Raw genomic sequence first — 10,040 nt, 5'->3', positions numbered from 1 at the left:
GTGGGGGAGGGGTCGAGTTCTATTTTATTTTTGTTTGTTTACACTGGGGGATCTGAGGGGGTGTATATATTTGCTATGTGTTAATTTGGGGTGTTAATTTATTATTAATGTATGGGGGGAGGGGGGCACGGGGGTTGTTTTATTTTGTTCTGTATTTAATTCTATTGGGTTCCTTTTCCATTTTGCTGTTGATATTTTGTGAAAACCTCAATAAAAATTATTTAAAGAAAATAATAATTACCGAACACACCAATTCACTAATGATAATCAATGTTCACTACTGAATTATCTTGAATATAATTAGTTTTTTTGCGATGAAATCAATACAGAGTTAATATAAAAAAGGTACAGAAGGTGAAATAGCTGCAGGAAGCCACATGTCAGAGGTATAAAAGGGCTTCCTTGACCTTATTACTAAGGCCAGTGAATACACTATGAAAATAACAGTTTACGGGCAGCATGGTGGTGCAATGGTTAGCACTGCTGCCTCACGGCACCGAGGTCCTAGGTTGGATCCCGAGCCTGGGTCACTGCCTTGTGAAGTTTGCACATTCTTCGCGTGGTCTTGTGGGTTTCACCCCCGCAACCCAAAGATGTCCAGGGTGGGTGGATTGGCCACGCTAAATTGTTCCTTAATTGGAAAAAATGAATTGGGTACTCTAAAAAAATGTTTTAAAGTGAAAATAACAATTTTGAAACTAGATGTGATTACCCATGCGTACTTGCAGCTTCCTACATTACAACAGTGAATATGTTTCAAAAGTACTCCATTGGCTTTAAAACACTTTAGGGGGTTCAGTGGTAGTGAGAGGTTTTATAGAAATGTACATTTGTTCTAATTGTCCGCAAACGAGGAAATATTACACTCGGTGTCCTCACCAATTTATTAAAGGTAGAGTCTTAATTTTGTGTAATAGCCACGTCATTGATGCCATTTTGAATACTCTGTGAAAGTCCAGATACACCATATGCACAATTATTTGTTGTAAAACACAGCGAGTTGTGGTGATTTGGAATGCACTCTCTATAAATGGTGCTGGAATCTGATTGGACTGTAACTTCCAAAAGGGAATTTGATGCATTCTGAAATTGAAAACATAAGTCCAACTCTGGGATTAAATGGGTCGCTGTACAAAGACCTGGAATGGGAAAATTGGGCCAAATAGATTCCCCTGTGCTCTCGCAGCCTTGTGTACATGTAATGATGACGGAAGGATTTCAATACAAAATTGGACGGGCACTGAGAGAAATAAACCTGCACAGATTTGGGGATAGAACGGGGAAATGAACAGGCTGGCTTCCTCCACAGAGAGCCAACATGGTCTCAAAGGGCTGAATTGCCCCAATCGCCACCCTTCAGATGCTGTGATCTCAGGAGAGAAATTCAGCTGCTCCAGTCACTCCAACTAACTGGAATCCCTCATCTCTGGTGCCATTCTTGTAAATGTCCTCTTCACCCTAACTAAGAACTTCACATCTTTCCTAAAGTATATAGGGTTCCATTCCAGAGGGATAGAATTGAAAAGCACGGAGGAAATGTTCAATTTGATGAGAACCAGGGTTAGACTACACTGGGAGCACTGACAACATCGGTGATCTCCATTTAGAAAAAGGAAATAGAGGCACTGGATAAGGTGCAACAAAGATTCATAATATACAGAACCGAGAGCATTGAACACTCAGGAAAGGCTGGGGCTGCTTTTTTCTGGAAAAGAGAAGACTGATGGGTGATCTGTTGGAAGTCTTTCAGATTATGAAGGGATTCAATAATCCAGTAGGAATTTCAGTAGAAACCTCTTTACCCAGCGAGTGGTGATAATGTGGAACTCACTCCACAGCGAGTGGTTGAGGTGAACAGCATGAATACATTGAATGGAAAGCGAGATATATACATGAGGGAGAAAGGAATAGAGGGAGATGCTGATGTGGGGAGATGTAGAGGGGTGGGTGGAGAATCATGTGGAGCACAAATACTGACACAGACCACGGCTACCCTCAGCTGGTATGGAAATTTAACCTGTGCTGTTGGTATCACTCAGCACAAACCAGCCATCCAGCCAACTGAGCTAACCGATCCCCACGTAAATCTGCAATAATTCTTTAAATATTAGTGATTGCTTGTCACCCACCATACTATTTAATGTAGTTTCCCAGTGCATCTCAGGCAACTTGCCCCTCAGACCCTGATAGTTTTCTTCTGTGAGAAGCACCAAGATTAATTAAACAAAACAACCATGTAACCACCATAGCCCATCTTCATGACAATGTGGCATGATTTTTGGGGTTTCCAAACAGAAAAGAGAATGAAACATCTTAACCTCCAACAGAATGAACAAAATGCAGACCTGGATGTAATTGAGAACAGAATTCAATCCCTGTATTCAGTTGTAAACTTGTTGGTGTCTCAGTAAGTGCGATGAATTACAAAATCCCTTCGCACATTGAGAGCAGGTGAACAGCCTCTCCCCAGTATGAACTCCCTGGTGTGACTGCAGACGGCATAACCGAGTGAATTGCGCAAATACACGTAAGCGGGAGTGAGATAATCGGGATTATGGAGACATGGCTGCAGGGTGACCAGGGATGGAAACTGAATATATTCAGTATTTAGGAAGGACAGACAAAAAGGAAAAGGCAGTGGAGTGGCACTGCTGGTTAATAATAATAATCTTTATTCTTGTCACAAGTAGGCGGACATTAACACTGCAATGAAGTTACTGCGAAAATCCCCTAGTCGCCACACTCACCTGTTCAGATATATTGAGGGAGAATTTGGAATGCCCAATTCACCTAAGAACACATCTTTCGGGACTTGTTGGGAGAAAATCTGAGCACCCGGAGGAAAACCAGCAAACACAGTGAGAACGTGCAAACTCTGCACAGACAGGGACCCAAGCCAGGAATCGAGCCTGGGACCCTGGCAATGTGAAGCAACAGTTCTAACCACTGTGCTACCCATGTCGCCCATGGTTAAAGAGGAAAATAATACAATAGTGAGGAACGGTATATGTTCCGACAATGTGGAATCTGTATGGGTAGAGCTGAGAAACAGCAAGGGGCAAAATAATTAGTGGGCGTCGTATATAGATCCCCAAACTGCAGGGGTGATGTTGGGAATGGCATAAACAGGAAATTAGGCTGATTGCAAAAGTTTCTATAGTAATGTGAAGAGAAAGTTGGTGAAGACAAATGTAGGTTTCTTAGTCAGAAATAGGAGAGTGGATAACAGGGGACAAAAAAATGATTGAACAAATAAATACATACTTTGATTCTGTCTTCACAAATGAGGGCACAAATCAGGCACCAGAAATGTTGGGGATTGCAGGATTTAGTGAGAGGGAGGAACTGAAGGAGATCAATATTAGAGAAATAGTGTTGGGGAAATTGATGGGATTGAAGGCTGATAAATCCCCAGGGCCTGATAATCTGCAACCCAAAGTACTTAAGGAAGTGGCTCTAGAAATAGTGGATGTATTGGTGGTCATCTTCCAGGATTCTATAGACTCTGGAACAGTTCCTGCAGATTGGAGGGTGATTTATGTAACTCCACTATTTAAAAAGCGAGATAGAGAAAACAGGGAATTATAGACCAGTAAGCCTGGCATTGGTAGTGGGGAAAATTCTAGAATCCATTATCAAAGATTTTATCGAAAAGCACTTCGAAACCAATGGCAGATCGGACAGAGTCCGCATTGATTGATGAAGGGGAAATCATGCTTGACAAATCTACTGGAATTCTTCAAGGGTGTAACTGGTAGAGTTGACGAGGGGGAGCCAGTGGATGTGGCATATTTGGGCTTTCAGATGACTTTCAACAAAGTCCCGCATAAGAGACTAGTGTGTAAAATTAAAGCGTATGGGATCAGGTGTAGTCTCTTGAGATGGATAAAAAACTGGTTGTCAGACAGGAAACAAAGAGTAGGAATTAATGGGTCTTTTTCAAATTGGCAGGCAGTGACTTATCTAGCGGGGTACTGCAGGGATCGGTGGTAGGGTCCCAGATATTCACAAGATATATTCATGATTATTCTTTTCAAATTTAAAGTACCCAATTCTTTTTTTCCAATTAAGGGGCAATTTATCGTGGCCAATTCACCTACCCTGTACATCTTTGGGTTATGGGGGTGAGACCCATGCAGACACGAGGAGAATTTGTCTCCACACAGACAGTGATCCGCGGCCAGGATTGAACCTTGGTCCTCAGCTCCGTCAGGCAGCAGTGCTAACCACTGTGCCACCCTATAGATGAGGGAACAAAATGCAATATCTCCAAATTTGCAGATAATACCAAGTTGCGTGGGAGGGTGAGCTATGAGGAGGTTGCAGAGATCCTTCAGTGTGATTTGCACAAGTTGAGTGAGTGGGCCAATGAATGACAGATACAGTATAATCTGGAGAAATGTGAGGTTATCCACTTTGGTACCAAAAACGAGACAGCAGACTATTAGCTGAATTGTCATAAATTAGGAGAAGGGAATGTGCAACGAGACCTGGAAATCCTCGCACACCGGTCACTAAAGGTCAGCATGCAGCTACAGCAGGCGGTAAAGTTGGCAAATGGCATGCGAGCCTTCATTGTGAGCAGTTTTGAGTACAGGAGCAGGGATATCTTAGCGAGATCATACCTGGAATAGTGATCTCCTTATCGGAGGACGGATGTTCTTGCTCTAGAGGGAGTGCAGCGAAGGTTTACCAGACTGATTCCTGGGATGGTGGGACTGACGTATGATAGATTTAATCAGTTAGGATTGTATTCGCTGGAGTTCAGAAGAATGGGGGAGCTCATAGAAACCTATAATATTCTAACGGGACTTGACAGGGTAGATGCAGGAAAGAGTTTCCCGAAGGCGGGAGTGTGCAGAACCAGAGGTCGCAGTCTCAGGATACGGGGTAGACCATTTAGGACAGAGATGAATAATTTCTTCATCAGAGAGTGGTGAGTCAGTGGAATTTGTTACCACAGGAAATAGTTGAGGCCAATACATTGTATGTTTTCAAGAAGCAGTTAGATACAGCACTTCGGGGATCAAAGGATATGAAGGGAAAAGTGGGATTAGGTTATGGAGTTGGATGATAAGCCATGATCATAACGAATGGCAGAGCAGGTGCGAAGGGCCAAATGATCTCTTCCTGCTCCTTATTTTCCATGTTTCTATGTAATCCCTTCCCACACTAAGAGCAGGTGAATGGTCTCTCCCCAGTGTGAACTCGCTGGTGTCTCTGCAGTCCAGATAACCAAGTGAATTCCTTTCCACACTGAGAGCAGGTGAATGGCTTCTCCCCAGTGTGAACTCGCTGGTGTGACTGCAGCCCGGATAACCAAGTGAATTCCTTCCCACACTGAGAGCAGGTGAATACCTTCTCCCCAGTGTGAACTCGCTGGTGTGTCTGCAGACTGGATAACTGTGTGAATCCCTTCCCACACTGAGAGCAGGTGAATGGCCTCTCCCCAGTGTGAACTCGCTGATGTTGCAGCAGGGTGAATGAATCAATGAATCCTTTCCCACAATGAGAGCAGGTGAATGGCCTCTCTCCAGTGTGAACTCGCTGATGTTTCTGTAGTGTGGATGAATAAATAAATCCCTTCCCACATTGATAGCAGGTGAACGGCCTCACCCCAGTGTGAATTCGCTGATGTGTCTGCAGATTTACCAACTGTGTGAATCCCTTCCCACACTGAGAGCAGGTGATTGACCTCTCCCCAGTGTGAACTCGCTGATGTTTTCGCAGGATGGATGAATCAATGAATCCCTTCCCACACTGAGGGCAGGTGAATGGCCTCTCCCCAGTGTGAACTCGCTGGTGTCTCCACAGGGTGAATGAAGCACGGAATCGCTGCCCACACTGAGAGCAAGTGAATGGCTTCTCCCCAGTGTGAACTCGCTGGTGTGTCTGCAGACTGGATAACTGAGTGAATCCCTTCCCACACTGAGAGCAGATGAACGGCCTCTCCCCAGTGTGAATTCGCTGATGTCTCTGTCGGGTGGATGAATCAATGAATCCCTTCCCACACTGAGAGCAGGTGAATGGCTTCTCCCCAGTGTGAATTCGTTGATGTCTCTGCAGGGTGGTTGATTCAATGAATCCCTTCCCACACTGAGAGCAGGTGAATGGCCTCTCCCCAGTGTGAACTCGCTGATGTCTCTGCAGGGTGAATGAAGCACGGAATCTCTGCCCACACTGGGAGCAGGTGAATGGCTTCTCCCCAGTGTGAACTCGCTGGTGTGTCTGCAGGTGAGATAACAGAGTGAATCCCTTCCCACACTGAGAGCAGGTGAATGGCTTCTCCCCAGTGTGAACCCGCTGGTGTGTCTGCAGGTTGGATAACCGAGTGAATCCCTTCCCACACTGAGAGCAGGTGAACGGCCTCTCCCCAGTGTGACTGCGTCGATGAGTTTCCAGCTCTGATGGGGCTCTGTATCCCTTCCCACAGTGCCCACATTTCCACGGTTTCTCCATGTTTTGGTCGCCTCGTGTCTCTCGAGAGTCGACAATCAGTGGAAGCCTTGTCTACACACACAACACGTGTGTGGTTTCTCCTCACTGTGAATGGCGTGATGTTTTTTCAGGCTGTGTAACTGGCTGAAGCTCTTTCCAGTCAGTTCACTGGAACACTCGCACTTGGGTGTATGTTTTGTGGGTCTCGGTGCTGTTCGATTCACACTCACGTTTAAAATCCTTTGAAGCCAACAGATCGGACAAACATTTCTCCTTCTCGCCGATGATATTCAGATCAGAAGGAATCGAGTGAGTTTGTCACATCGAGATGTGATATTTGAGATTTCTGTCTATAATTCCTCCTCTTCCAATATCCTTTAAAAACAATTTACAAAAGTCATCAGTTAGTACAGGATAGAAATTCAGAACAGACAATTCTAGTTCCTGTGGAACATTATTTCCTCTTTTGTTCTCCAAAAACTGTAAATCTCCATCCCACACAATCTCCCTCCATTCTCACTCTGCTGTATCTAATATTCGCCCTCCCAATTCTCCTGAAGGTGCTGATTCATGTTGATTGACAGATCCAAGCTCAGCTCACTGCTTCCTGACCAGGACACAGGGATTATAATAGGAGCAAGAGTAGGCTATTCTGCCCACCAAGTCTGCTCAATCATTCAATGCAATCATTGGCCACATCAGCACCATTTCCCCACACGATCCCCATATCCTCGATATCTTCAATCTCTAGAAACTTATCAATATTTGTCTTGAACATACTTGACGACTTAAGCTGCACATTCATAAAACATAGAACTTCTGGGAAGAGAATGCCAAAGCTTCACCATATCCTCAAGTGAAGAAATTCCTCCTCATCTCAGCTTTCACTCTATTTTCCTACCTGTTCCCCATAACCCTGAACTCCAGTGTCAATAATTTCATTTCATTTTCATAAAATATCTGTCAAACTGTCTGACCCCCAGAATCAACTGGTCCCCGTGGAAGCAAAATCCAAAGACTAACAACTCTCTGAGGGAAGAGATGACTGGAAATCTATAACATAGCTACAGTTTTATATTGCAAGACAAGAAATAATAATGCATTTACTTTATTACAAACTGTAAATAATATATCTAAGTTGCAACTGTCCTGGCTTGAGAAAAGTCACACCTCTTCAAGCTGTGATTAACCCTCTCTCCAGTCGCATCGCCTGGACGTGTAAAGACTTAATTACCTGCAAAGAGTTGCATTCAAAATATCATCTTTCATCATTGGCTGTGTTTGTGTAACATTCCTCTTCATTCACCTGATTAAAAAGCTACACTCTGAAAACTCGTGATTCCAAATAAACCTGTTAAACTTCTTAAAATTCGGGAAAGATAAATATTTCTCCAGGCTTGTATTTGCTGTGAGTAAATCCTCCCCTACTAACCCCCTGTAAAAGGAGTTTCCAAAATTAATCACTATCAGTCCAGGATAGAAATTCACCACATTCTCTCCTCCTGCTCCCTGGTCCAGGATGACTGCTCATGCCCGCCCCCACCACCCCCCCCCCCGCCCCGAACCCCTGAACACTGTCCCTCTTGCCATCAGCATTCCCCTGATTTGAGAATGATGTTGACTCAGGGTTGTGAGTTTCTGCCCTGGGTCTTCATGTGGCTGAACAGAGCCTCAGAGCTTTCGACACATAGGACAGGACGTCCAATGAGACAGTGAAATCTGGAGAGCAGGATTAGCTTCGTTTTCTTTCCATCTCTGCCACCGCTTTGCATCATCAACAAGACATTGGGACTTAAGACTAATCCAGTTTGATGGACAAGTTGTCTCCATTCTGAACAATGGGGAACAAGCTCCACCCACTCATTGAAACATCGCCCTGGCAAAGATGACAAACGCGCATGCGCCCTGATGCACATCCAATAAAGATGGCGGCCGTTAACCCGAGCTGAACATGAGGAGCTGCAGCTCCGCTGGGTACAAACTGGGTCCCGTAAACTATTCCGAGGTTTCCGATTGTAACAGCTTTACACAACATTTCCGCCCACTCGCGCGATCTCTCGCTTCCTCCATATTGTTAAACGCCTATTACCGATTTCGAAAATGAAAAAGACGCCCTTCTGCACCGCCATTACCCACACTGCGCATGCTTCAATCACAGCCTGGCCCGCCCCTCACTCACTCCGATTGGTTGGAGGACCAGCCGCTCCCAGTCGGTCCTTCAGCCCCACCCTCCTCCTCCTCCTATTGGTCCGGAGCTACCGTCAATCACCCGGGCATTGTGACGGTTGCTGACGGTGAGATCAGGCTGACGGGCTGATCGATCAATAATAACATTGTTTCACATTCTGCTCTGGGGCCGCACTCGGGATTTGTAAACTCCGCCTACGACCTCTCACCTGACACCTCACAATGCCCGGGCAATGATTGATGGCAGCTCCGGAACAATAGGAGGAGAAGAGGATTGGTAGGATGACAGAACTGGACTGGCTGGTCCTCCAACCAATCAGTGAATGAAGGGCGGGGCTCTGGGGGTGCCGGATCTTCACAGAAGAAGCAACCTCACAGGCGCGAACTTAAACAAAGAAGGTTCGTCTCCCCAATTTCTAACCTGGATGCATAGAGATGATCTTTGTAAACAGAGATTCCAACTATCGGGCAATTAATTAAACAGATTGGGCCTTATTTGCTTTAGAAATCAAGTGACTCAGTCGTGACCTGATGCAAAGTTTTAAAACGATCTGTGGGTTGGACAGGGGAGAGGTGGGGCGGATGCTGCCAATTATAAAGGAGTCGGAAACTAGGAGCCAGGAATAAACATGGGCGGCATAGTAGCACAGTGGTTAGCACTGAGAAACGGTGCGGGATTAGCTGGTTTCGCGCTTGACACGGAGGAGGCTGACAAGCACTGTTGCTTCACAGTGGCAGGGTTCCAGGTTCAATTCCCGCTTGGGTCACTGTCTATGCGGAGTCTGCATGTTCTCCCCGTGTCGGTGTGGGTTTCCTCCGAATACTCGGGTTTCCTCCCACAGGTCCTGAAAGATGTGCTTGTTCGGTGAATTGGACATTCTGAATTCTCCCTCTGAACCCAAACAGTCACTGGAATGTGGCAACTGGGGGCTTGTCACAGTAACTTGATTGCAACGTTAATGTAAGCCTACTTGTGACAATAAAAAATATTATTATTAAGACCATAAGACATAGGAGCGGAAGTAAGGCCATTCGGCCCATCGAGTCCACTCCACCATTCAATCATGGCTGATTTCAACTCCATTTACCCGCTCTCTCTCCATTATTATAAACTAGGTCATAAATACAAGAGAGTTACTAATAAATCCAAGAGGGAGATATGGATACATTTCTTCATTCACTGGATTAGAATGTGCAACTTGTTACCAGGGAAGGAGTTGAGGAAAGTGCTGGGTTGTTTCCAAAAGGAAATGGGATAAGCACATGAGAAAAGGGAATGGAAAGATCAGCTGACAGGCTGAGGTGAGGTGGACGGGATGGAAGGAGATGTGTGTCGAGGATAATCAGCAGCAGAACAGTTGGAGCAACTGGCCTGTTTGTGCATTGTAGAATCTAAGTAAACTTCTTTTACAGAA

At 45.1% G+C, this 10,040-nt stretch overlaps 1 protein-coding gene across 2 annotated transcripts; it reads right to left on the bottom strand.

Moving 5' to 3' along the window:
* Positions 1–273: 273 nt before the first annotated feature.
* On the bottom strand, positions 274–8,595 carry LOC140419540 (uncharacterized). Of its 2 annotated transcripts, none has more exons than XM_072503433.1 (2): positions 8,528–8,595; positions 274–6,813 (listed from the first exon to the last, which is right to left on the bottom strand). In XM_072503433.1, the coding sequence occupies exon 2, from the start codon at positions 6,457–6,459 to the stop codon at positions 5,173–5,175; it is 1,287 nt and encodes a 428-aa protein (XP_072359534.1). In that variant the 5' UTR covers positions 6,460–6,813; positions 8,528–8,595; the 3' UTR covers positions 274–5,172. The 2 variants fall into 2 exon arrangements, with proteins under 2 accessions (XP_072359534.1, XP_072359533.1); XM_072503432.1 differs by lacking the exon at positions 8,528–8,595 and adding an exon at positions 7,673–7,944.
* Between the last annotated feature and the right edge of the window lie 1,445 nt (positions 8,596–10,040).

This window comes from Scyliorhinus torazame, chromosome 5 (genome assembly GCF_047496885.1).
Source record: "Scyliorhinus torazame isolate Kashiwa2021f chromosome 5, sScyTor2.1, whole genome shotgun sequence".
NCBI lineage: Eukaryota > Metazoa > Chordata > Chondrichthyes > Carcharhiniformes > Scyliorhinidae > Scyliorhinus > Scyliorhinus torazame.
Note: the sequence above shows the minus strand (reverse complement) of the source record. Positions and strands in the feature narration are given on the sequence as shown.